The 26,816-nt window shown below is 53.5% G+C and overlaps 1 protein-coding gene across 2 annotated transcripts; it reads left to right on the top strand.

The window, feature by feature from the left end:
• Positions 1 to 376: 376 nt before the first annotated feature.
• FHL3 (four and a half LIM domains 3) lies at positions 377 to 23,166 on the top strand. Of its 2 annotated transcripts, none has more exons than XM_028739243.2 (6): positions 377 to 534; positions 19,039 to 19,226; positions 20,187 to 20,361; positions 20,533 to 20,702; positions 21,634 to 21,820; positions 21,956 to 23,166. In XM_028739243.2, the coding sequence occupies exons 2-6, from the start codon at positions 19,071 to 19,073 to the stop codon at positions 22,105 to 22,107; spliced, it is 840 nt and encodes a 279-aa protein (XP_028595076.1). In that variant the 5' UTR covers positions 377 to 534; positions 19,039 to 19,070; the 3' UTR covers positions 22,108 to 23,166. The 2 variants fall into 2 exon arrangements, with proteins under 2 accessions (XP_028595076.1, XP_077787966.1); XM_077931840.1 differs by lacking the exon at positions 377 to 534 and adding an exon at positions 634 to 737.
• The last annotated feature ends 3,650 nt before the right edge of the window (positions 23,167 to 26,816 follow it).

The raw sequence follows: 26,816 nt of genomic DNA, 5'->3' as shown, positions 1-26,816 counted from the left end.
GGGGGCTCATTTCCAAAGAAACCCACAGCGGAAGCCTCTTGCGCCTTTGATCTGAATTAGCGCACCAGGGCAGTGGAACTGCGGGCTCCGGGACCAGCGATGCCGCCACCCGCCACCGCCTTGGGGCTGCTGTACTCTATGCTGCGTTTGCTGCTGTTCCAGGTCAGGGCAGGCACCGTCGGGCCAGCGGAGCCGCCTTGATCCAGTCCCGGGGCGCCCGGCGATGACTGCTGCTGTTGCCCCTCCGGCCGGCCGGCCGGGGGCAGCCTGCCCCGCGCCCAGGAAGAAGCCGGGCCAAGCCGCGGCGAGGAGGCCTCTGGGCCGGCGGCAGGGGGCTCCTGCTGGGCGGGCCCTTTGGCGGCGACGGCGGCCCCCTCCCCTCCCTAGTGGGCAGCGGCGGCGGCGGCTCCGGCTCCGCCCCGCGAGGGCAGGCCAGGGAAGCAGGCGCGGCCGCCGCCACTTCGACTCGGGCAGGCGGAGAGAGGGACAAGCCGAGCGCCTCTGGCGAAGCCGCGGCTGGACAGGGCGCAGCAGGTGGGCGCGGCGGCGGCTGGAGGGAGCGAGGCGGGGGGCGAGGGGGTGGTGGCACCGCCTCGGCTTTGTTTCCCGGCGCTCGCACCCTGGCCGGCTCCGCGTGGCGAGCGCCTGCCAGCGGGAGCAGCCGGAGTAGGACGCGGCGAACCGGCGCGCGACTCCTCGGCTGCCTGCGCGACGGAAGAAGGCGTCCTTTTTTTCGGGTGCGCGCGCGCAAAAAGAGCTCAGACGCCGGGCGCGGGCTGAGACCCTTTTGACCCCCGGGCAAGCGGGTCCCTTCACCGGTCCCGGGAGGCAGCGAAAGTTTGCCCGCAGGGGAACGCGCCTTGGAACTTTCCCCCCCGACGGCAAAGGCGGAGCTGCCGCTGCGTCCGGACGCGGTTGCCGGGGGGCTTGAAAACCGAGCTTGGCGGAGGGAGGCGTCCCCTCCCCGGCTTCGCGGTTAGAAGCGCGCTGTGCAGCCTCGCCCAGGTAGGGCAGAGGGGGTGGGGAGGACCTCCCCGTCCTGTGCAGCTTCCGACGCGCGGAGACAAAGCGCGCCGGCCCAGCAACGCCGGGGAGGGGGGCAACAAAACAGGCCCAGGGGTCTCCACGTCTCCGGAAGGCCTTTTCCCACCTCCACACTTCACGTCGGAAGCAAATGTGTGAATGAGCGCCGTGTGGGTCAGAGGATGCGGGAGAAATCTCGTGGCAGGAGAATTTGCGGAAAGTTGGAATAATACCTGGGGATTCCATGGCGCTTTGGCAGGGGGTGTCCCCCCGTTTAGTACCTGAGGCAGGAAGCCCAAATAGCGCTGACTCGTCCCTGCCGATGGTTATCACAGAAAACTCCGACGAACACTAAGAGTTTTGTGCTAAACAGCTGGTGCCCTGCAAAGGTTCCCCAAAATCTGCCGCTTGGGGCAGCCTGACCCTGTTTAACGGTAGGGTATGCCGGCCTTCAACATTCTCCAAGGTTTTGAGAGTAAGACCAATTTATAAAGACAAGAAATCCCTTGCCTTCCCGCAAGACCCCTTCCATTCTGATCTGTTTTCCACTCCGTGTCTTGTGAGTGGCAAAGACCAGTTGAGAGCTGAGCTTGGGGGTCCGGGTTACACCCCCCCCCCCGCCAGCTGCTGCATGTGGCTGTGTCCATCTTCAACACCAGCCCCATGTTGTTTGGATGTGTTACAGGATTTGCAGGGTGGGGGGAGCTCATACCCTCAGGTTCAGGTTTCTGCTTCGTGTGTTATGAATCTCCTCCCCCAAGAGAGGATTTTCTTCATGTGAGTGCTGAACCCTCAACTGGGAGCTCTGGAGGCTCGAAAGAAATTTTGGAGAGGGGGTTATATGGGGGAATGAGCACAGCCAGATGTCCCTTCAGTTTTGGATAGGCTGACAGTTTTGGTCAATGAGACAGAATGATTCAGTCAGGTTCTCTTCCATCCCAGTGCAGACCCTGTCCCAAATGGGTGTGCCCTAAATATGAGCATGCTCTAATTGGCAATCTTGGGAATGTAGGTGCTCCAATTACAGGGTTCGGAGGAGACAGCACAGCGAATATGGCAAATAAGTTTCGTGCAGGCAGGGGAGCCAGCGGTGGCCACAAGGGTCCCACAGTTGACTTGGCATAAGATATTGAGTTGAAGCATCAGGCTTCTTGATTGTAGATGTCTAACTAACATTCCCACCCACCCACAACATTTGTAAACGGATTCATTCCAGCTCCTTTGTTTTTATGGCTACTGGCTTAAATGAACTCCCTGTGAACAGATGCTTTGTGCATTGTTTTTTTGAAAAAGTGTGCTGGGAATCAAGTTTCCAGGATTTCCAGATTCATTCCACTGCCACCATGCTCTTTTACCCTGCCTTCCATGTTTGCTTTTCCTGCGGAAAGGGGAAGCCTGCCCTCTCTTCCTGCTGCTGCTGCTGCGGGTGTCTCTGGGCTGTCCAGCTGTGGACAGTTCAGGGCTGGAGGAAAGGAAGGATGTGTTGTTGTTGTTCACAAGGAAATCCACTTTTCTGAGTTTGTGTTGTGCCCCAAGGTGACTGGGCTCATCTCTGAAGCACATGGGGACACCTTTTCATCTTGAGTCAGTAGGGTGGCTGAGTAATATATTTCCTACATGGTCTTCTTAAATTAAAATATTTCATCCAAATGGCTTCCAATGTAGTTTAGTGTGTGTGTGTGTGTGTGTGTGTGTGTGTAGGTATTCATACCAAATGCAATGCAGTAAAAGCAACTGCCTTTGCACAAACAAGAAACTGATAGGAAATATGAAGCCTTGAGCCACCGGGCTGCCTCCTGACTTTAAATGTTCGGAGATTCAGACAAAAGGAAGTCCTTCCTTGCTCAGTGCATAGTTATATTATAGCATTCACTACCACAAGCTCTAGTGATGGTCACCAACTTGGATGGCTTTATAAGGTAATTAGATTAGTTCAGGGAGGATAAAGCTATGTTCTCCCTTTGCCTCTGAAGTTGTTGGGAATCGTAGGTGGGGAGAGTAGATGTTACGCTCAAGTCCTGCTTGTAGGCTTCCTATAGGCATCTGGTTAGTTTGCAGTGTTTCTCAAACTTGGGTTTCCAGCTGTTGTTGGACTACAACTCCCATCATTCCTATCCAGCAGGACCAGTGATCAGGGATGATGGGAGTTGTAGTCCTACAACAGCTGGCGACCCAATTTTGAGAAACACTTTGAACCCCACCTTTCCTCCAAGGAGCTCAAGGTGCTGTAGTTCATACTACTCTTTCTCCACATTTTGTCCTCACAACAATCTTGCAAGGTAGGTTTAGGCTGTGAGACCATGACCGGCTGGCCCAAGGACAACCTGTGGGCTTCATGACCCAGTAGGGATTTGAACCCCTGTCTCCCAGGTCCTAGTCCAACACTTTGCACCACACTGGCTCTCTAGTTGGCTGCTATGAGAACAAGATGCTGGACTAGTTGGGCCTTCAGCCTGATCCAGCTTCAGGGCCTTTCTCACGAGAAGCCACTGCTTTTAGCTTCACTCTTGCAAATGCTCCTTGGTGGATTATGACCTCCTTCCATCCAGGGATGCTTTCCATGCCTTCCAAAATCCACCTGAGGATCTCATTCTTGCTCTGCAGCAAAACATGGCAGGAGAAGATCTACTTTAGTAAGGCAGGAAGTTCTCATATGGGCAACTTGGCCAAACTCCTTTTGTAGGACTTCTGATAAGCTTCCAAGGAGCCCAATGTGATTTCACTCTGGTTCAACGCTTGGGTGGCAGGGGAATCTTCCTATGACGTATGAATACTCTCATCTCTTGTTTGCTTAAAAGCAGCTGAAGCAAACTGTAAAATGGGTGTGCATGCCACCTAAGTTGCCCTCCTCTTGGTCTAGAACTGGAGACCTTGCCCCGGACTCCTCTCTTGTTATGGCAGCACTGAGCATAAGGGACAGGTCTGTTTAGCTAAATGGGTGGCGTTTTAAGGAGCTGACAAACATGGGTGTTGCTGGCTCAAACCTGGCCTGCCCCCACAGGCTTGTGCAACCTGCTGGGTGCTGGGCCTGCAGCTGGAAGTCAGCGTGGTCTCTTTGCATAGATGCCTCATCATAGCTAGATTTTGACTCTCCTCTTTCAGTTAGGGGAGGCCGGCTTGGGCTGAACCCTTGGCCATACCCAGCCAGCCTGCGCTTTCTGCGCTGGAGGGCTCCTTGTCATTTTGGGCTAGGCTCAAAGCTGCTCCAAGGCTGCTGTTGCATCAGTGTTCTGGGGGCTGCCTTGCCTTATCACGCCAAGAGATCCTCAGACAAAGGAATCCACTGCAGACGATAGACTGACTAATCTATTTGAGACGGTGCCAGCATCATATTGGAGATGCCAATCTGGCACCTCGTCTGGTGATTCTTCCTCTGCTGCCAAGGCTGTGGGTGCCTTTCCTGGAAGGAGCATCTTTGAGCTTTGGGGCACTCAGAGCCTGCCTGGACCACAGGAGACCCAGCTTGTGATGGCAGCGGCAGCATTTCATGCTCTCTCTCTCTTTTTTACTAGTATCACTTAACCAAAGACATATAACTGTGAGTTAGATATTTGCACTCTGACAGGAGAGGCATTTGGAAAAAGGTGAAGCTGCAGATACTGCTATCACTCTGATGCTTAGGGAAATGAGAGATATGAACATATGAAGCTACCTTTTACCAGGTCAGACCATTGGTCCAGATAGTTCAGTATTGTTTACACTGACTGGCAGCAGTGGCTCTTCAAGCTTTCAGGCAGGGGTCTCTCCCAACCCTCCCTGGAAATGCCACTGGGGATTGAACCAGAGACCTTCTGCATGCAAAGCAGCTGATCAACCCCAAGCTCTTGAAACTGGTGGTTCTCCAAGGCTGGGAGGCAAGAACTGCTGAGTTTAGGCACCTGGCTCCCAAAGGGGAACCTGATACACAGAGTTTCTGTGCTGAGATGCCCCTTCCCAGGCAGGGTTTGGATTTTGGGGGTTGAGTACCAGAACTCTTGGGGGCTTCACAGTTGTGCTTATGCCTCATAGGGACCTTGGGGGCAGGATCCTGGGCCTTTCACACATGCTTGTGGGGCAGTCTGGTTGCTGGACAACTACTGAAAGCACAGAAAGAGTACTGTATGTGCAAAAAGGAGTTGCTGTGTGGTATGGAGCACAGCTTAACTCTGAGGTGTCCCCAGAACGCCGTGTAGGCTTGGTGGCGGGATTGTCACACATTTCGCTGTTTAGCTTTGGAGTGTCAGAATCTAGTGCCTCCGAATCCTATTGAAAACCATTTCTTAGCTGCGTGCTTCATTATTATCACAGTTATGTCCCACCTTTGCTGCAAGGGTCCCAAGGTGGTGTACAAGGTTCTCCCCCTCCTCATGTCATCCGCACAACAACCCTGTGAAGTAGGTGAGGCTGAGAGGCAGTGACTGACCCAAGGTCACCTAGTGAGCTTTATGGCCAAATGGGGATCCAAACCCTGGTCTCACCCAGGTTGTAGTCTGACACTCTCACCAATACACCATACACTTGACTTGGCTGTAGGAGCATCTCTTGGTTGTCTATCATCTTTGCAAACACACTCCTTTTCTACTGAAGCACCACATTTGATTTCCTGCAGGAGACACTGGACCCTTTCAGTCCAGAATTCAAAAGATTCCTGTATATAGAGGCTGAGAGGCAGTGACTGGCCCAAAGGTCAACCAGTGACCTTCATGGCCATGTGGGGATTTGAACTCTGGGCTCCCAGGGCCTAGTCTGACATTCTGACCACAACACCTTGTTTCATGGCGTTGCTTGCACCCAAAACGAGGGTGACACAGCGATTCTGTGCAAGACGTGGAGAGGGCTGTCCGGTTGAGGGGCAGGGACAGGCTGCAGGTGGTTTTGGGGTTCTGTATCCTGCTTCTCCCCACATGGGAAGCCCTCCGCAAGTCTGCTGGAATAAGGCAGCGGATGTGGGGCTTCCTGTTGTGGGAAATGTGCGAGGCGGAAGAAGCAGAGTGCAGACCCAGCCTCTGTTGGCTTCCTCATTTTTACTAATATTTATTTGTTCAGCTCTTAAAGGGACTCGTGCTCAGTGACTCATTACAGAGGAGGCTGGAGGTGACTGGGAGGAAGGTCCATGCTCTGCTGGGCTGTTGCTGCTTGCAGCATTCAAAGAGCAACAAAGACCTCTTCACGTAGCACACCAAGTTAAAGGATGCAATCCACTCCTACTTGTTGTGATGGACACCATTATGGATGGATTTGGAAGAGGATTAGACAAAGGCTATTGATTCCCAGTTGCCACAATGGCTGTGCTCTGCCTCTGAATGCCAATTGCTGGGAATCACAGGTCTCAGATCCTGCTTGTGGGCTTCCCATTGGGGCATCTGATTGGCTGCTGAGAGAACCTGCTGATCTGTTAGAGGGGCCTTTGTTATGATGCAGCTGCAGGGCTTTTTTGTGTTCTCATGTTAAAGACAAATGAATGACTTGTTTTAATTATTCCTTTATTATTATTTTATTATTGCATTAATATTCCACCTTTTCCCCACTGAGCTTACCTGCTTCTCCTCCCTGTTCCTATTTAATCTCCACAACAGCCCTATGAGGTAGGCTAGGCTGAGAGCCTGTGACTGGTCCCCAAGGTCACCCAGCGACCTTCATGGCCAAGTGGGGATTCGAACCCTGGTGTCACCCGTCATAGGCCGACACCCTCACCACTGCACCACAGACTTGACTTGGCTGTAGGAACATCTCTTAGCTGTCTATCACCTTTGCAGCCACACTCCTTTTCTACTAAAATGCCATATTTGATTCTCTGCAGCAGGAGACACTGGACCCTTCCAGTCCAGAACTCAAAAAATTCCCATCAATGGTGTTTCTGCCCAGCAGCACTTGGGCAGGCCAGACAGACTTGCTTCTTCTCGGTGCCCAGTGTTTTCTGAAAACCAGAACCCAGCTTGCACTCAGTGTGCCACAAACAAGCTTTCCCGCCTGCCTGCCACCCTTCTATGGCAAGAGGGCAAATTGCTTGCTGAATCAGCCCCCCAGCAAGAGGATGTGGCACAGGAAATGAAAGCAGCTTGGAATCCCAGCAGAGGGATCTGCAAAAACCTCCCCTCCCCACCCCAGCAACCTGGCCTCTCTCCCCATGGAGTGCCCTTCATTGCCGGTCTGGGGCCAAGCAGCTGCCTCTGATGACAGATTCAGTGGGGCTTCCATTGTTGCACAGCCAGGATTTTCCTCTCTCTTGGCTTTCATCGCTGCAAATATGTCCAGTCGCAGCAAAGAGGAACCAGTGAAGGTGGAGTGAGTGTTGATGCCTCATAGCTGGAAAGGATGGTAGTTCTCTCATTGCTAACCATCACCCTGCCTGTCTTTTCAAGGCCAGCTGGCAGCGTGTCCCACCCCAGGAGCTTAGGATGGCTATACTGCCCACTCTTTCCATGGGGCTCAGCCTCAGTGCCATCTGTGTTCAGTGCCAGGGCCCAGCCTGCAAATGGGTGCTCCTGTGGGCATGCAGGACATCCTTTGTCTGGATCACTGCTCTGTAACTTGTAGCGTGAACAGTCCCCACATAATCCAGATTTCCAATAGGTGGTGGAATTCCCAGCCCTAGGCAGGCTGGCTTGAGCCAACAGCACTCCCCACCTCCTTTAAAACCTTAAGCAGGACCTCTGGGAGGTGGGCACACTTCAGACTTGTCAGATCTCCTTGTTCTTTTTACTAGAACTCCAAGATCTGCCAACCAGAGCCGGGTGCAAAGACACCGAATTAACACACTGGATTCCTCGGAGAACATTCTGAGCCCAGGAATTTGCTTTCAGTCCTAGAACTAAATTGAGCTCATTGTCCTTTCTCGGGTCTGTCTCTCTCACATACATCCAGCCCTGCCTACTCTAGGTAGTCTTCTCTTCACCAGGCTAAACAGTCCCAACTCCCTCAACTGTTCGTCTTCAGGCTTTATTTCCAAACCCTTTATTATCTTGGTCACCCTCCTCTGCAAACACTCCACCTTGTCAATATCCTTGTGGTGCCCAGAAGTGGACACAGGCCTCCAGGGGGTGGTCTGACCATGGCAGAAAAGCAGCTCTTTCCTTCTTTATTGGCTGCTCCTGCCTTGGTGGGAAGAAGCTGCCTTCCTTGTGGGCTGGGGAGACATCCGAAAGGGTTAAATGTCTCTGAGCACTAGGAAATCATTAACAAAGGTGGATCTAGGGGAGGAGGGGGGTTTCCTCTCTGGAGCTACGTGTCTGGCTGGGCTCACCCTGCCTGCACCTGAGTGATGATGGGGCCATAGGAGTCTTGCTGAGGACAGACTCTGTCTCTGCTTCTGGTGTGTTTTGGTGGAAGCTCTTCTGGTGCTGAGAGCACCTCCCTCTGGAGGAAAAAGGGCGTGTTGGGGCAGCTCAGAACAGTCCGGGTCTGCTGTGCTCCTCCAGCATACTGCTGTCTTTGGGGAACGAGGCTCCATAAGGTGGCTGGGGCTGGATCTCCCCTGTGCTTGCCTTTCAAGGTGATGGGCGGCTCTGCTGCAATCTGGAGGTCATGTAAGGGGCCATGCTGGCTGGTTTTTCTTTGCGCCTGGGAAGGTCAAAGGTGCCTCCTGAAGGGCTGCCTGAATTTATGCTCAGGGTTGAAACAGCCACTTTGGGAAATGACTTCAGTGTTCCTATTTGGCCATTGAACTTCATATGGAGGGTTCACAGTGTCCCTAAGAGGAATAGTGGCCAGGATTTCTTGTAGGGCCTGAAAAGCTTTGGAGCGTCTGTGACCCTGGACAGCTCCTCAAGCTGGCCCTAGCCTCAGGCCCATGGGCCTTGGGGAGCCCCTCCTGGCTTCACCCAGTGCACGCCCAGGCCCGCTCTGAGACCCCTAGGTTACCTTTGGCTGGCAATTATTCAGGCTAGTGAGGCAGCCACAACATCCACCCCTTTCTCCCCCCGCAGTTTGACTCAGCAGCCTGGAATGTTCCTTCTCCAGCTCTCCTCCAGGGAACCATCACTCCTCCTTCCTCCCAGGAGACATCCTGGGTTCACAGGGATGGGGCATCTTTCATCCAAAGAAAGTTCCTGGTTGGGAGGTCCCCATCTGGCCCCAGAGGGTTTACTGGTACAGCAAGGCTGTTGCCGCTCTGTTTTTCTCCCGGAAATGGGGGCTGCTTTGGGGTTTTTCCAGCCAAGCCAGGAGCTGCAAGCATTGCCCTCTGCCCTGTTTCTATAGGCCATTCCACCCATCCATCAGTTTTGGAAGCTCCTAAGCCCCTGAGAGAGCCCCAGGGTCTTCATGAGAGATCTGGCGATGGAAGTCCAAATAGCCCTCTGGGCTGCTCCCAGCCTTTATTGCCTGGTCCCCTGATGGCAATTGGGGCTCGGCCCTGCCTGGGATTTGGACTTGTTCCAGACATTTTCCATGCTGTGCAACAGAAGGGCCTGCTGGATGCCCTGGGTGAGGCGTGCTCTTTCTCTCTGCGTGTGACATCAGACACACCCTTAGTGTTTGTGCGCACATGTCTGCAGAACAGAGTTGAATCTCATGAAAACCCTTTTTGACTGTCACAGCAGCCCCTGGGAATCGTAGTTGTGTGAGGGTGCTGGGAATGTTTTTACTCAATCCCCAGCCTCTCTGCAGAACTGGGTATCCCCAGAAGGAAAGTTTTAAGAGGCTTCAAACAGATCCAAATCTGTACTTCTGAAAAAGAGAGGAAAAAACCTCAGTATAGCTTGGAAAACTTTCATGCTGTTCTTGACAAAGTGTTTCTGGATGTTTGGACTGAGAGGTTCAAGGGACCTTTTTCATTGCATTGGTCCCTTGGGCTCCTTCCCCCAACCCCGCACCCCTGCCCGGATACCCTTACGGACCTGTGTCTTCTGCACCCATTTCTCAGTATGTCATGGGAAGGTTTGCGGTGAGAAATGGAGGCTTCTCCACTGCACAGAGGGTGCCTCTATGCAGCTTGAGTGTAATGTGTCGGCAGCTGCTTTTTGGGGACTCCATCCTTCTAAAGCTGCCCAGGAAAGAGTTTTCTGGCCTCCCAACTGGGTGGCTTAACCTTCTGGGGCTGCAGCACCTCCTGCAAGCTCCACATTTCTCTGGGGCGACTGATCCATCTCAGCACCTTTGCAGCCTGGCAGGTGGGTGTTGGTGGCATTAGCCCTCCCTGGACACCCTCTCTGCTTTCTAGCTACAGCCTTGAGCCAAGAGCAGTTGCTGCCTCCAGGTCTCTAATCTCTTCCCCCCACCACCACACACACACACTTTCATTGAATGTTTGGCATCTCCCAGACTAAAAATACAACTCCAGAATAGAGGCAGCTCTTGAAGAGGGGTCCCCCTTGTGCCCCGTCACGTGGCCGCACAAAATGTCAGAGGCAGCTGACCCCCTCTGTCTTGGTGTGTTCCCAATTTAAGAGCCTGCCCTTTCCCACCTGCTGCTTTCACCATCCTCGGGAGATGCCTCCCTATTCTTTTTTGAGCCTGGATCGTGCAGGGGCAAAAAATAGACCGGAGGATTTTCACATCTGCCTTCCTTGTCAACCTTCAGGCCCCTCCTGCCAGCCCCGAGGTCTCTGCATGGTGTCTGGAGAGATGAGGGGCCAAACTCCAGTAGAAATGGGTGGTGTGTGTGGGGGGGGGGTGGAAGACCATCTCTGTTTGGTCTGATGTAGGGCTCAGGCACAGTTAGAGAGACAAGGGCCCCCATTCTGGAGTGGGGGGGTCTTTGGCACCAATGGTTTTTCTTCCCTGTCACTGCTTTCTTTTGCCCCCAGCTTTGTTTGTGATGTGTCACCTGCACCTTTCAGGCGCTGCTTGCTCACCTGCTGAGCTGCTGACATTGTCCACCTGGCTGACCATTCTCTGGCGCAGCAACCTCCCCCTTGACAAACCCATCAGGACCCTTTTTCATGGGTTTCTTATAGTGCCTCTTGCTCTCAGATGGCCTGAATCTCATCACTTACTGGATATGAATGCCGTCTGCAGCAAAGGGCATTTGGGCATATTTTTCAGCACTTGGAAAGATACATGAGTGGGACTTGATGCTTCCCCCATTGCCTGCTGCATATAACTTAAAAGCAACAAACCGTGGAAAACAAACACGTTCACACTTGGGACTGTGCGCACATGCAGACATGCATGCACACACACACACACACACACACACACCCTAGCTTGGCTTCCAGGGCACATAGCAGGGCGTAGTTAAAATTATGGAACTTGCTCCTGCAGGAGGCAATGATGGCCACCAACTTGCAAGGCTTTAAAAGAGGATTCGGCTGATTCATGGAGGAGAAGGCCATCCATGGCTACTAGCCACAATGGCTACTCTCCCTTCACAGTTGGAGACAGCCATGCTTCCGAATACCATTTGCTGGAAACCAAAGGAGCCCTGTGAGTTCTTGTGCTTACATCCTGCTTGTGGGTTTTCCAGTAGGGCATCTAGTTGGCTACTGTGAGAGGAGGATGCTGGACTAGATGGGCCATTGGTCTGATCCAGCAGCAGACTCTTCTTATGTTTAGGTGAGAAGACATTCAGAACGTGCATTTGGAGAGGGTGGGCCATGTTCCTTGTCCCTCCTTGTCTCCCTCCCCCCAAAACAATGGGCTTTGCCTTGTTTGTGTGCCAAAGGGGAAATCCAGGCCCCAGGGAGTCCTCCTGCCCAGCTGCATGGAGAGGAGAGCTTCTGCTTCTTCTGCTTCTGCTTTGGGCTGCTGCCTGCCGCCTCTCGCCTGCTGTGTGTGTGTGTCTGTCTCTCTCACTAGCACCACCCAAACCTCCTGCAGCAATGCTCTTAAGCAATCCTAGCGGAGAGCAGGACCTGGCAGCTGGAGGATGCTTACCTCACCCGACAAAAATGCTCTGTTACTCAGAAAATGAAAACTGTCTGAACTTTCTGGGCTGGGAGGAATTGCTGGTGGTATCTGTTTGAACCGCACCACGGCAGAGGTTACAGAGCCTCCGCAAAGGGGTAATTTCGTAGCTTCTCGAGCGCCGCGGAGACTGTGAGCCAGCGACTCCTTGGCTGGGAGTCCGAAGGGACCTCGGCTCATGCTTCAGCCTGCTGCTCAGAGAGGTGCTAGAGGAAACCCAGAAAATGACTCACCAACTGTCAGGAGTCTGTGCTTGACTCGGGTTGCCTCCCAAATACGGGAGCTCCTTTCCAGTTGGAGAGAAGTTGCTTCTGATAGCTGCGTGGGCCAGAGGAACAGCGAAGGTCAAGGCCTTCCAGTGGAAAGCAGACACCGCTATTATGAGCTTGACTGCCATTTGGATGTTGCCTCTGTCTGGGGTGTCATTGAGTGCTCTTGAGAAAAGGGGGGTTGAGTTGCCCAGGGGAAATACCATCCCCACTGGCAATGGGCCCCAACAGGGAATGCCTCCTTCCACATTGCCCTTGTGACTAGGGCATGCGTGTGCTGTGAAAAGGGCTGGTGCCAGTGCTGTGCCCTCTTAACACCTGGTACAAAAAGTAGGGCATCCGCTAGGGAGGAAGCAAGGAAGCCCTCTTTGAAGCCAGCGGGCGACATGTCCTTTTCAGTTATTTTCATTTTTACAGGGCCTTCTGATTTGCCTAACCTTGGCAGGCCAGAAAAAGTGCTTGTGTGCGCAGCGAATGGAAATTGTGACCAAACAGCTTAGCACGTAGGAAGACAAACGTCTTCCTTCCAGTGTTGCAAGCTGTGCCTGTGTGGGTGGGTTGGAGATGCCACTGCTCTGAGTGTGTGTTTCCTTTCAGTTGAGCAAACAGTCGCTGGCTTGTCTCTCTGCAGGTGGGTGAGGCAAAGCGACTCACCTCCAGCCTCTTCGACCCACCTGGCCTGTGAGGCCCCTGTGCAGAATATAGGCCCTTTGCTCCATGGCACTGCAGGGTGGGGGGGCCCCTTATAGGCTCTTGGATCATGCCCACCCCCCCCCAAGTCTGTAGCTCTTCCTGTGGGTGTGTGGTGGAATTTTTACCTTGCCTGCCTGTTGCTAGCAATTGTTTCCATCGGCCCTTTTACAGTATCTGTCTCTGCATCAATTGCACACCCTACCCAAAATGTCACACATGGAGCTTGGGTGGAAGATTCTGTGTTGCATGTGTCAGCCTTCCTTTCCCACCAAGATTCGCCTGCCTGTAAGCAAACATTCCCTTTTCCAGTGGAAGAAGGCCTCCATGAGGTAGTGATGGCCACCTGCTGCTGACCTGGATGGCTTTAAAAGAGAATTGGACAAGTTCATGGAGGGTGATCAGGCTCACGATGGCTGGTGTCAGGGCCTGCCCGCCATCGCCACCGCCAGAGAAGTGAGGAGAAGTGGTGGCGGCTTTCTGTAAGATCTTACAGAGATCATGTGGGATCTCGCCAGAAGCTGCCACTACACGATCCCATTAAGCAGGGCTTTGGTGGAAGGGTTGCACCTTCTTGTTTCCCCTCATGTGGGAAGATGGAACAGGTTGCTCCAGGCCATGGTCTTACCTGCCCTGCCAGAGGTAGGAGGCCTTTGAGTGCCATGGGCTGCTTGGACTAGCAGGTGGGGATAGCCCTGCCATTGACCTGCTTGGTGGCTTTCCAGAAGAGAGGCATCTGTCTGGCCCCTGTGAGAACCGAGTGCTGGACTAGACAGGCCCCCTTTGGCCTGATCCAGCAGCCAGGCTCTATATGTGTTCAGTGGTCCTCAGTTCAAGAAACCCTTGCCCATTTTAGGGGCACAAGATCCCATCCGGCTCTGTAACTTGGCAGAAATCCTCACAGGGTTTTGAAAAAGCCAGGGAGGAAGCCGGGCCTGTTTGACTAATGCAGACGAGAAACCCCAAAGGGGGCCAAGCTGATAAGGTGGATGCTTTGGGGTGTCAGGTGTGCAAAAGTAGCTTTTCCCCTCTCGTGCCTCGGCTGGGGAAGGCAAACTCTGGATCATCTTTTTAAGGCAGTGAGGGCCAGCCACTGGGTGGCTTGTCTTTTCTGGAAGCCTTCCTCATGGAGGGATCTTGTCTTTTCTAGGCTATTTCCACCAGTTTCTGGACTTTCTGATCTCTCCTCCTAAGAAAGCAGAGGGAATTCCCTCAGCCTTGACCCTTCAGGCTGAAAAAAGCCAGACTTTTGCTCTCTGCAGTCTTGTCCAGTTGGTTTTGTGGGCAAGAGCCTGCTGTTTTCCACAGGCAGCGCCTTTTAGCCTGGTCCTAAATGGATGGACTCAAGGCAGCCAGGTGTCCCATAGCACCTCCAGACATCTCCCAAGAGGATGGAATGTTTTGCTTCAAATTGGCATCTCGGACCAAGCAACGGTTTGTTGTGGCACCAAAAAGTCAAAGTGCCTGTTGTTGAAAGAACACTCTGCTCCCAGCTCCAAGATCCCTTAATACCACCTGGTGCCCTGGCCAGCAGAGCCTGGAGCTGTGAGCCGCTTTCCTTCTGCAGGCTGCTCAGAGGAAGGAGTTGGCAAGGAAGGAGCCCTGGTCCCCATGGGGAGATTTTGCAATGGCAGAGACGGATTTGCAGTTAGCTCCGGCTTGTGCTGGGACTGTAATTGATACCAGATGATGTGTGTGCGCGCCCACTCTCACCAGGTCTGGAAAATCTCAGCTGTGCAGATGGAAATTCAATCCACCTCTGCTCTGATGGGGGAAGAGGAAAAGGTGCTCCGTGTTCCCCTCCTGCCTGCAGCATCACCCGCCCCCCAAGTCACACTCTTGGAGACCCCTTTCCCATCCCCAAAGGGCTGCCATTTGCATCCCTGCCCACGGCAGATGGCCTGGATTCCTATGCCTGCATGAGGGATGGTAAACTGAGTGACTTCCTGCTCATTAGGGTCTGGTGCTATTCCAGATTTTGAAGGGCTTGCCTGGGGGGGGCAGGGGGAGGACTATGGTTGTCTAATAGCCTGGAAAACGGATCAGGATTGGTCTCGGCTGCACACTCTCTCCCCCTCCCTGCCATGGCTTCCCTTGAACTCTCACTGCTGCGATATTGGGCGCAAGAGGACAAATGTGGGAAAGCTGGCTGTGCTGCAGCCCAAGAGCTGCCACTGTGCCTTCACTTTTGGATACCTGATTTATGTCCCTCCCGCTGGAAATAACTCCCTCCTAAGCTGCAGCTCTCCAAACAAAGAGCCACAGCGAGAGGGACTGTTTTGACCAAATTTGGAGAAAACTTTCCTTGAGTCGTTGAGCAATATCAGCCTGTTGCCTCTGCCGGCCCCCCTCTTCTGCCACCAGGGAAACTCTGCTGCTCCTACAGCAGCAGCAGGACACCGCCCTGTCCTGGGGGAGATCCTCAAAGATGGAAGCTCAGCGAGGGACAGTTGTGGCACTCAATTCCCCTTTGGGTGCTTAGTAAACGCGGCAGAGCCCTTGCTAGAGAGACCTGCCTACTGGGGGAGCACCCAACCGCTGGTGTCTCCCCCTTTGTGCAAGGCTGAGACAGGGTGCCTCTGTTTCCCTGGGAGGGCTCTGTTGCTTTGTGGGCAGCGGGCTTCAGGACCCTGAGAAGCCCCCGTTTCTGTGTTGTGCCTTCTGTAAAATGCCTTGCAGCCTGTCCTGTTCTTTCCCCTTGTCCTGAAAGGCCACTTCCCACAATGCCTCTTGCTTCTTGGGTGGCCATACGCAAGTCCTGCAGGAATTCTGAACCCTGGAGCTCAGCTGACCTTCAGGGGTTTCCGAAGCAAAGTTGTCCAGCTGATACAAGCCGGAGTGTGGGCCTTGGTTGCGCAGATCGCCTTGGGGTAGCACTGGCAACCCTCTTAGGTGAGCAAGAGGAGACAGACGGGGCTCTTCTAAAATCAGAAAGGAAGGTAGATCGGTGGTGTTGCCTGGGCTGGGCTTAATGTTGCCTTGGCAGTTACAGAGAGAGAGTTTCAGCTGGCAAAGGGACTGGCCTCCTCTGGCACAGAATTGCTCCTCCTGTATCCTGTATCCAGGAAGTCAATTCTCTTCCTCCTCCCCATTCTTTGAAAATTGTGGCTGGCTTTGGGGCAAGGCCCCAGGGCAAGAAGCTTCCTAAAGCAGCATGTCAGAATTTGTGCTCTTTGGCTTTTATGTATGGCCAGGAGTGCATTTGTTTGAAAAAGAAAAGTTACTGTTTTTCATTTTTCATTTTCAGACAGATACCATAAAGACAGATAGATAACCAATAACAGAAAAGCATACAAATCTCCCTGCAAAGGGGGTGGGGGGTGGGGCTTGGATAAAGAGATATAAATGCATAGGTCTGATAATTTCTCTAAAGGAAAGTTAGTGCAAAATCATATGCTATAAAAAAGCTATTTTGCATTAATTAATACATCTAATAAAAACACTTTAGTAAGCTTGTCTGATTTTGAGAGGCCTTTTAGTACCCAGAGCTTTTGCATTAATTAATTTCTCAATCATTGCTGCTAGAGGCCCTTAATTACAATACCAATAATACTCCAGCGATGATAATACACCCCTTTTGGTCTTCCCTGAGCTTTGCCAGAGCCAGGCGGCTGCCATCAGAAGACAGTTCATGAAAGCTTTGCTCAGATTTTGGTTTGTGAAGAGGTTCACGTGAGTCAATGGCAGGGTCCTGTTTGTGGGGAGGTGTGTAATTTTTCTCCAAAAACCAGGTTCCAAAACGGCCGAGGCTGCGGGCAGAACCACCACCTAAAGCAGTAATTGCCAGGTTCTGTGCAGTCCTTCCGACATAAAGGCGTTAGGGCAAATTTGAGACAACCTCCCAGGAGTCATGTCCCATCTATGCACACAAGCTTCAGCGTGGCTTCTCTGACCTGGGTTGATACATGCCAGGTATTATTGCAGGAAGGGAATAGTCACCCAGCTTGCCGTGATCAAAGCCTTGCATTGTTCTCTTGCCCTGTTCTGGGCTGTCTCCGCTCTAAGAAGGGAAGCATTTTACTTCTAAGGACATGTGCAGAATCTCTGGCTGCAACCTGCTTTTCCCACCAGTGGTCTAGCCATGTCATGAAGAGCTTCACCTGGTGAATTTCTGCATGTCAGGCGGCCGTTAAGAGGCGCAGCTCATAGAACCAATTTTTTTGTAAACAGCTTTGAGGTTTTTCTACAATCAAGTGGCAGAAGCGGTCTTGAGAAATTTGATAGCCCAAAGTTCTCCACTGCAAGCAGTATATAATTTTTTTTACAAAACAAATAGAATAAAACTGAAAGCAGAAGTTGAGGATCCAAGATTGCAGTCTACTTTTACTGGAGAGCAAGTCCTGCTGCATTCATGAGCGTGCAACATTGGATTGGGCCAGATGTGGTCAAGTAACCCTTTCCCCGAAGATAATACTTGCTGGCTTCTCTACAAGAATGATAGACTGTCACTACATAGAATCATCTGTTGCGAGTACTAACACAATCATGCGTATTTTACTCAAAAAGTAAACCCCAGCAGCAAGAATACTCATTGCGAAGTATTGGAAGACACAAGATTTACCCACCCGGGAAGAATGGCAGATGAAGTTGATGGACTATATGGAACTGGCGGAAATGACTGGCAGAATCTGAGACCAGGGAGAAGAGTCGGTGGAAGAAGACTGGAAAAAGTTTAAAGACTATTTACAGAAATACTGTAAAATTAATGAATGTTAGAAGAATGTTGGAATGAAGTTATATGGCTTTAGTAGAAATGTTATAAGGAATTAAGTATAAATAGATTAATAGAATATTAAAGGAAAAAATAAGGTTAGAACGTGTTAAGATAATTATAGGATAGAAAACAGAGGAAGATGGAAAGGAATTGCTGAAAAAATTAACAGAAGTGGAATACAAAAAGGGAGGTGTGAGGAGGTCGTGGAAATAAGTGAATGAAAGATAAGATATTGAAATTGTTTGATGTGTTTTAAACTGTTTTTGTTTTGTTTTGTTAGTTTAATGTGTTAGTGTTATGTAGTGTCTGTATTGTATTGTATTGTTCTTTTTTTGTAGTGTTTAAATTGTTGGAAAAGTAATAAATATAATTTTTAAAAAAAAGGAAACACCGCTGTGTTGGTGAGGCTTACTCTCACATAGAATTGCAGTGCCCCCCCACTCCACCAACCATTGTGTGCCCTGCCCTCTACCCCGTCCCACAGCCCGAAGGGAGCTCAGGCAGGGACTCCCATTTCAAAGCAGCATTGCAGGGGGGCGGTGAGATTTGCCTCCTCCTCCTCCTCCTCCCCTTTGTCTTTGGTTTGTTTCGAAAGGATTGAAATGTTGGAATTTCCTGGAGGCCAGGACTATGGCTCACCCTCCTCTGGTTCCAGGCCAGCTAGTCCAGGCACGCGGCAGGAGCTCCAGTCTGGAGAGCAGCAGATGCCTGCCTTCCAAAGGTTCCTTGACCTCTTTGCTAGCACAGGGAACAAGCAGGAAGGGGCTGCAGGTTGCGGGGCTGGGGGAATGCAGTGATTCCTCGGAAGGGGACTTTGCTCCTCTTCGCCAGGAGGGTTAGCAGAGCCCCCCCACCCCACTGCAAAAAGCTGGAGAGGCAACCTCGGTCCTCCTAAGCGCCTGATCTGCAGCGTATCAACCCAGGGCTCCTGGAAGGTTTGCTGCTTCCAGAAAGGGGCAGCTATAAGCGGGCCCTAAATTACAGATTTTGGGGTGTGTGTGTGTGTGTGTGTGTGTGTGTGTGTGAGAGAGAGAGAGAGAGAGAGAGAGAGAGAGAGAGAGAGGGAGGGAGGGAGGGAGGGAGGGAGGGAGAGGTGACTGGATCTGTGAAGCCAGAGTGGGACTTGGCACTCTCCTTTGCTACAGGGTTGAGTGGCTTCCCCATCCCTCCCCACCAGCTGAACACATGCTCAGGAACAGCCTTGGCTCAGCTTTCTGTCACTGCCAACTGGGACTTAACCCTTGTCAGGGTTAGGAGCTGCTGAGGGAGGTGTGTGGAGCTGCACTGGAAATTTGGGTGCATGCAATTCAGTACTTTTGGAATTGTCCTTTCTACCAGCACCCCAAAGCAACAAGGGGTTGGAAGAAACGAGTTGAGTCTCTCTCAGTCTTGCCTGCAAGCGTTTGGGTGACCTTGCTAGTCTGCCAGCCAGCAAGGCAGCAGTCCTCTCCTACCCCCCCCCCCTCTTTTCTGCCTGGGCAAGGAGGCTAACAGCCGCTCTCTTCCCTCTTCTCCCAGGACCCTTGTGCAGAGTCCCAGCCTGCAGCAGGATGACTGAAGGCTTTGACTGCGCCAGCTGCAAGGAGTCCCTCTATGGGCGCAAATACATACAGGTGGACGAGGGGCCCTTCTGCATCCCCTGCTATGATACCCACTTTGCCAACACCTGTGACGAGTGCAAGGAGCCCATCGGGCACGACTGCAGGGTAAGGGGGCAAGGTGGGGGGAGGCCTCTGCTCAACTGACCCTGGGGGGCGGTGGCTGCTCCTTGTCTTACTGGTGCCTTTGGCCCAGGCATGAGCTGGGATCCTCCAAGCACAGGGGACTTTTGCAGCGCCCCTCCTGCATGTCAGGCACCTTTAGAAGTAACAACCAGTCCCATTGATGAAGCTGATCTTCCTCCCCTTTCCAAGCATGTGCTAAATGGATCCAGCAGGCAGCACCCCTAAGGGGAATGGGGGGGGGGTCCCCTCTTGGTAGGTCCTTCTGGCAACTAAAGCAAGTTCTCTAGCTCATGAGTAAGGGGCGGGGAGGTGTCTGTGCAGCCTCCTGAAAGGGACCAGCTGTGATACAAGGAAAGGACAGGCTAGGAAAGGAGGACCTTTTGCTCAGTGGATAATGAGATGACCTTCCACCCCCCCACCCCCGCTTGCTATCCAGCAAGGTGAGCTGAACAAGACCTCCGTGGGGAAGGGAAATGGCTCTCTTTGATTGCCAGGCAGCATGGGAAAGGGGGGCCACTGCCTCTGCCCTGCTTAGGGCTTCCCATTGGGGCATCTTGAGAAGAGGCTGCTGGGGCAGGTAGACCCGCTTTGGCCTGCCTGCACCCCCAAAATGGGAGGAAATGGGCCCGCGCTTAGGGCTGCTTCTGTATTTGCTCACCGGTGACCTTTGGGGAATCATAGAATTGGGAGGGACCCCAGGGCCCATCTAGTCCAGCCCCCTGTGATGCAGCAGCGCTTTGCTTCTTGGCCCCCTAGAGCCTCTTCCACAGAAAGATAGGTAAGAGAGGGCTCCGAATTCCTCCTCCTCAGAGGTGTGCGTTTGCCTCTTCCCTCCACCCCATGAGTATAGCATAAGGGCATTGTTTTCTCAGACAAGCCCCCTCCCGCTGCCTCTCACTGCGATTGCCCCCTGACCTCTCCTCTCCTCCATTCCAACTCCAGGAGCTCTACTACGAGGACCGGCATTACCACGAGGGCTGCTTCCGCTGCTTCCGGTGCGACCGCTCCCTAGCCGACGAGCCCTTCACCTGCCAGGGCCAGGAGCTGCTCTGCAACGACTGCTATTGCCGGGAGTTCTCCTCCCAGTGTGTGGCCTGCCAGCAGGTGGTCATGCCAGGTGGGCTGCTTTGCCCCTCCCCCCCATGGCCACGAGGGAGGGGGGCAAGGGGAGCCACCTCTGTAGCCAGGGTCACCACGGCTAGCATGGGTTCCCTAGAATCATAGTGCTGTTGATTTGGGGGTACCCCAGAGGTCATCCATTCCAACCCCCTGCAATGCCCCACCACAGGCTCCCGGAAGCTGGAGTACAACGGCCAGACGTGGCACGAGCACTGCTTCCTCTGCAGCGGCTGCCAGCAGCCCATCGGGGCTCGCTCCTTCATCCCTGAGCAGAAGGACTACTACTGCGTCCCGTGCTACGAGAGCAAGTTTGCCCCCCGCTGCACCCACTGCAAGAAGGTGGGGCCCTGCCTGCTTTTTTAACTGGTTTGTGGGGGGAGGGGGACAGCTGGGCAGGGGGCATCTCAGACCCTGCAGGCTTGGGTTGGGTGGGTGGACAGGGGGCTCTGTGCATATTACTCCTGTTCTTTCGCCTGTGCAGTCAGAGGCAGCAATGCTTCTGGATATCAGTAGCTGGAAGAGAGAGTGCTGCTCTCAGGCTCAAATTCTGCTTGCCGGTTTCCCATTGGAGCAGGGGCGGATCTACTATGAAACTAATTAAGCTGAAGCTTCACGGCCCCTAATCCCAGAGGGACCCCAGAAGCAATTTAGTCCACATTGCTTAACAATTTTGGGTCTAGTAGACCCAACTGGAGTGGCACAATGCAAATTGGGGTGAGCTCCCGTTGCTTGGTCCCTGCTCCTGCCAACATAGCAGTTTGAAAGAACATCAAAGTGCAAGTAGATAAATAGGTACTGCTCAGGCGGGAAGGTAAACGGCATTTCCGTGTGCTGCTCTGGTTCGCCAGAAGCAGCTTAGTCATGCTGGCCACATGACCTGGAAGCAGTCTGCGGACAAAAGCCGGCTCCCCCGGCCAAGAAAGCGAGATGAGTGCCACAACCCCAGAATCGGTCATGACAAGACCTAATGGTCAGGGGTCCCTTTACCTTTACCTATATTTCAACAATCCCAAAGTTTGACAATCAGCAGCACAGACATTGTAAAGGTGTTGGGACAACCCTATTGAAGAAGCTAACAGTTGTGACCCAAACTTCATTACTGGTTGCACAGGAGCCCCCATGACAGTTCCAGCTTCAAAATGTAGTTGTTGTTTTCCTGCCATTGCACTGGAGGCATCCGACTGGCCAGTGTGAGGGCAAGATGCTGGACTGGAGGGGCAACCCTTGGCCCGATCCAGCACCCAGACTCTTCTTCTGTTCTCCTGCTCAGTCGCTGACCAAGGGAGGCGTGACCTACCGGGACGAGCCCTGGCACAAGGAGTGCTTTGTCTGCACGAGCTGCCAGACCCCCCTGGCTGGGCAGCAGTTCACCTCTCAGGAAGACCAGCCCTACTGTGTCAAGTGCTTTGGGAGCCTCTACGCCAAGAAGTGCAGTGCCTGCACCAAGCCCATCACAGGTGAGATCGGGAGGTGGGCGGAGACACGGAGGCCTTTTGCGGTCCCTGAGGATGGGGGCCAGGGAGGGGTGCCCTGTTGCAAGTCCCAGCCGTGCCCACATCCCACTCTCCATCCTCCTCTCTTTCTCCCCCCAGGCTTTGGAGGGGGCAAATACGTCTCCTTTGAGGACCGCCACTGGCACCACAACTGCTTCAGCTGCTCCCGCTGTGCCGCCTCCCTCGTGGGCAAGGGCTTCATCCCGGAGAACGAGGAGATCCTCTGCCGCGACTGCGCTAGCGACCTCTGAGGCCGGGCCTGGTGCCGGTTGTCCTCCAGGCTTCCTGCATCCTGAAGCAGCAGCAACAGTGGGGCAGAGAGGATTCTCCCTCCCTGCTTCCCTTTCCCTGCCTCTCTGTGGCTGGGCCTCGGGGGCTGGATCCACACGCCCCCATAACTTTGTCCCCAGAGGTTGTGCTGCAAAGTGGGAGACCGCTCCCTCCCTCTGTCCCCTGTTTCCTGCTATTGCAGCCCAGCAAAGCCTGTCTATGCAAGGTTATCCCAGCATGGGATGCAGGGGGGATGTATGTCTGAACTGGTTGCAGCCTCTCCAACCTCCCACCAACCCCTGCCCTGAGCCTCCAGTTTCTGGGCCTAGCAGCGCCAAGCTCTCCCCCCCTGCCAAGAGTCCCCCCTTCTCCCTGCTTTTGAAGTGAGGGAGGTGGAAGCAGAGGCTGGAGGGCCGGCACTGCCCCATCCACCTCTTACGAGCCTCTGAGGGAGGGTGCTGCTCCTCCCTGCCCCCCAGGGTTCCTGCCCCCCCATCTTTCTCCCCCCAAGTGTTGTCTGCAGTGGTAGGCGGGGAGGGTGAGTGGACCCAGGAGCAAACTTGTCAAAACAGACAAGGCTCCAGCAGTGGGTCTCCCTTGCAGGGTGGGCGCTGAGGGTGCTCATGACCCTTTGGGTGGGCCTTGGCACTCTCTCCACCCACAGTGACTTTGTGGCCTGCTCAGCGCCAGCTGCTCTGCCTAGCAGGATCTCCAGAACGATACCAAAGTGACCCCCCATCTTCTCCAGCTGCAGGAAGCCACTTCCGGCCCCTATTCTCTATATCCTAAACTTTCTTCCTGGCTCCTTCTCTCTCCCCTCTTCCAGGGAATATTTTGTCCCCATCCTGTTCATGTACTGTGTAGCCAGTTCCTTGGATATTTTGCAGTGGGGGAGTCAGTGTGTGTGTGTGTGTGTTTTTCTCTCTCTGCCTGTCGGAGGTGGGGGGGGGGGACTCCTCCTAGCCTTGCCCATATCTGGCCAGTGTCCGCCCCCCCCCGCCCCCGCTTTCTGGCTTTATATAATAAACCATGTTACTGGACCATGGATGTCGTTCTTAGCAACTTGTGGGGGGGAGGGGGGGGAATATTGCATTTGTCCCATCAGGAATTTGCACTTGATTTTCTCAATGATTTTCTCACATTGGGGGGGAGGGGAGGCGGCAGGGCAATCGGTGCCTGTCTCTCCTCCCCCCACCTCACCTCCCATTTGTGGCTTTCAGAGCAGGCTGAGAACATGCAAAACTTTGCCCTGTGGCTGCTTGGAAGGAAAATTGGATAATTCCACCCCTTCTGTGTTTGTCAGAAGGACGGTCACACACACATTTTGGGATCCAAATCTGTCTGCATACAGCCTTCTTTGCAGCAGGGTGGGGGCTCCGTGGACTCTTGTAAACAGAAGACAAAATATTCTTGAAATTGCAACCCTGTCCCGCTCCCTGGACTTGCTGGGACATGGACCCAGGGCAGCTGATCTCTGCGCTGATGCAGTGGAACCGCTCCCGCTCTTGGAAACTTGAGCAATGAACTGTTGTGCATCTCTGGAAGAGTCTTTTTTCTTCTGAAAGCAGCTTCCCCCATCCAGCCCTGAGCGCAGGGAGGGGGGGGGTGCTCAGCCCTCCCCCTCCCCCACAGATCCAGCTACCAGGCTTTTGTTACCTCTGGGCCCCTGGGATCCCCCTCGGCCTGGCGTTCCTCTCCAAAAAAGGAAATGGCCCAGCTGCCTGTGGCCGGCAACATCTGGATCCCATCCCAACATGAATGGGTCACGACTTGCTTTGCCTGCCTGATTTATTTGTGGGGAGGGAGTGGGAGGGTGGTGAGGTAATGGGGCAAGGCTGGAAGGCGACGGTGGGGGTGGAAATGGCCTTGGATGCAGGAGGCTCCTCTGGCTGGGGAACCACAGGGAGGGAAACTGCTGGGCTGGGTGACATGGGGGGGCGCGCGCGCGTTGTGGCTCAGGCAGGGAAGGAGGGTTTGCAAGGAGGTCTGTGAGGCCTGAGACCTTTGCTTTGCTCTTAGATGTGCCTCTCCCCCACCCCACCCATTCATTTTTAGGAGTTGCAGCGCACTCCTCAATGCTGACTTCGACATTTCCTTCCCTGGAACCCCAGTGTGGGCCACTGAAGGGTTTAAGTTGCAAAGCAAAAGTGCATGCTCAGCAGTTCTTAAAGCCTTGGGAAAAGTGCCTTGCTGGATCAGGCAAAGGCCTGTGCTGCCAAGCAGAAGCTGCCCCCTGTGGGCCATGCTGGGCTTGCTTCACTGGGCTGGTTAGTTCTAGATGCCCACCGCCTGTTCTGTCCAGGGAAGTCTCTCCAGGAGAGATGAGCTGGTCACTTGCTGGCTTGTTTGGATCTGTTTTCACCTGTGCGTGCTGGGACGGGGGGGGGGGGCAGGTAGCCACTCCTCCTTGGGCCCCTTCCTTTTGCCAGCTTCACAGTCTTGGAATGAGAAAATGCTTTTGAACAGTGAAAGGGGGAGAATCTTACACATACCCATGTGCCTTTATCAGCCATGCAATTGCCTGCTCCCTCCCTCCCTCGGCACCTGGCCCTGTTTATCTAAGTCTGCATGCCTTTCCTTTCCAAAAATGCCCCTTTAGTGCTGTCCAGGGCAGAGACTCAAATCAGTTTCCACTGGCACTCTCCCATGTCACAACAGGAAGAGCACTTTTCCTATGCTCCTGCCTCTGGTTCAGCCACTTGCACCCTGGGCAGGACTATGGCTTGAGGTCCTCAGTCCCCACCAGCAGCGGCCTGGTCTTCTCTGGGACAGTATCTAGTTTCAGAGGGAGGTGGGCTAGGACTCTTCCCCAAGGGCTGCTTGCAAAACCCACCCCACTGCCTTCTCCACGAGGGGAAAACTGTCATACTTCCAAGGAGCTCAACTGGGCCCTGGGACTTATAATTTCTGCAGTGTTGGGAAAAGAGCTTCCTGGATCAGGCCAGAGGGGGCCCATCTGGTCCAGCATTCTCACCATGGCTAACCATGTTCCTCTATTGGAAGTCCACAAGCAGGACTCGAGTGCAAATAGCAACTGCCTCCACCCAGGGGTGCCAGCCATGGTCCCGAGTGCCTCTGCAATTGCCTCTCACTGTGAGGAGGCTACTTTGATGTTGGGAAGGGGAAACGTGGACAGCGTAAGGTTTGTGCCCCACAGGTGGCTCTGCTGAGACAGGAAGCATGGCAAGATTGTAGAGAGATGTGCAAATCAAGGTGTGCTGAGTTATAGAGACACGCATCACATTCTGCCTGTCTGCTGGGAACCCCCAGCAAGAGGAACGAGGGCTTTGCTTCTTGCCAAAAGGGCTCGGTTAGCCTGCCCAACCTGAAGGTGAGTGCTGGCCTAAGGTATGTGGCCTAGGCACTGATGAGCTCATGGGTCGACCTGACCCAAGGCTGTGAGTTGAATTCTCTAACCCCTGACATGCCACCTGGTGGACTCAGCCACCCCCTCCCAACCACAACACGGCCTCAGCTCAAAGCCTCCAGGGGAAGGCTCTCTAGAACAGAGCCAGCCTCCCATCCCCTTGCTCAAGGAGCTACAGGCAAGCGCTTGGGATATGGGCACGCAGGTGGTCAGCAACAGCAAGTCTGCACAAAGGAAGAGCCAGGGAAGGTGGAGCCTAAGTGGCAACTGTGGGGCTGTTGCAGAGACCACAGTGGTTTGGTTCACTAGTTCCAAGAGCAAAGATCCCCAGGCCCATGTTATTATTAATTTTATTTAGAGCATTTGGAAAGAAGGGCTCAGGGCAGCCTAAGTACAATCAAGACAAGACAGTCCCTACCCACAGGCTGACAATCTAAAGAAAACTCAAAACATGACACACAAGGAAAAAGAGACAGGCAGGGAAGAGGAAAACCAAATTCAGGCACCAATTTCTGAACAGTTTCTATATTGGCCAGCTGGCTCAATTCAGGGGCAGGAGGTGCCTGATGGAGCTAGCCCTCTAGCAAAGCTGATGAAATGAGCTTTCTGCTTCCCATCTCTGCCACTGATGCAATGGCTGTCCCCAGGATGACATGGGAGGGAAAAGAGACCTGATGGGACTGGCCTGTCCCAGCATAACTGATAATGGCGTGAGCTCTGCTTCCCAGCTCTCCCACTGCTGGAATGGCTGCCCATGATAAACTAGCAGCTAGCCTTGCCTTTCCCATAGACACAGCCTCCCCATCACACACATGTCCCACAGCAGCAGTACAGGCCTCTCTGCTGTCCCAGCACAAGTCTGGGTGGCAGCGGTGGAGGGCATTTCCTAAACAGTGGACTCTATTCCCTGTCCCTACATCCCTGGTCCTCTTCTAGGCAGCTTCCTCATCCAGCCAGTGCCAGAAGCAGCTGTTTCAGGTCAACGGGAGAAGGGATAGATGGGTGAGGAGGGGGGTCCCCAGCTGCAGTGAGTTCTTCCTCGGCTGAGGAGATGTTCTGCTCCATTGTGGGGCTGCCTCTCCACTGCCATCTTTCTTGCCACTGCCACCCAGAAACAGAGAGCTGATCTACACCTCAAAAGCAAAGTGAAGGTGGCAGAATTCTGGACTGAGAGGCAGTGACTGGCCCAAGGTGAGCTTCATGGCCAAGTAGTGGCCTGACACACTAGCTACTGTACTACACTGGCTTTCTACAAAGTGCAACTGCTGCTAAAGGTCTTTTTCTCCCTTGCACCACTTTTCTACACTGCACTGCTGTAAGACG

This window comes from Podarcis muralis, chromosome 7 (genome assembly GCF_964188315.1).
Source record: "Podarcis muralis chromosome 7, rPodMur119.hap1.1, whole genome shotgun sequence".
Taxonomy (NCBI): domain Eukaryota; kingdom Metazoa; phylum Chordata; class Lepidosauria; order Squamata; family Lacertidae; genus Podarcis; species Podarcis muralis.
Note: the sequence above shows the minus strand (reverse complement) of the source record. Positions and strands in the feature narration are given on the sequence as shown.

What these genes read in the sequence shown, in the direction of transcription:
- FHL3 (XM_028739243.2), top strand. Translation starts at nt 19,071, where the DNA reads ATGACTGAAGGCTTTGACTGCGCCAGCTGCAAGGAGTCCCTCTATGGG. An exon ending in CCATCGGGCACGACTGCAGG is followed by an intron (nt 19,227 to 20,186) that starts GTAAGGGGGCAA and finishes TTCCAACTCCAG; the next exon opens with GAGCTCTACTACGAGGACCG. An exon ending in CCAGCAGGTGGTCATGCCAG is followed by an intron (nt 20,362 to 20,532) that starts GTGGGCTGCTTT and finishes GCCCCACCACAG; the next exon opens with GCTCCCGGAAGCTGGAGTAC.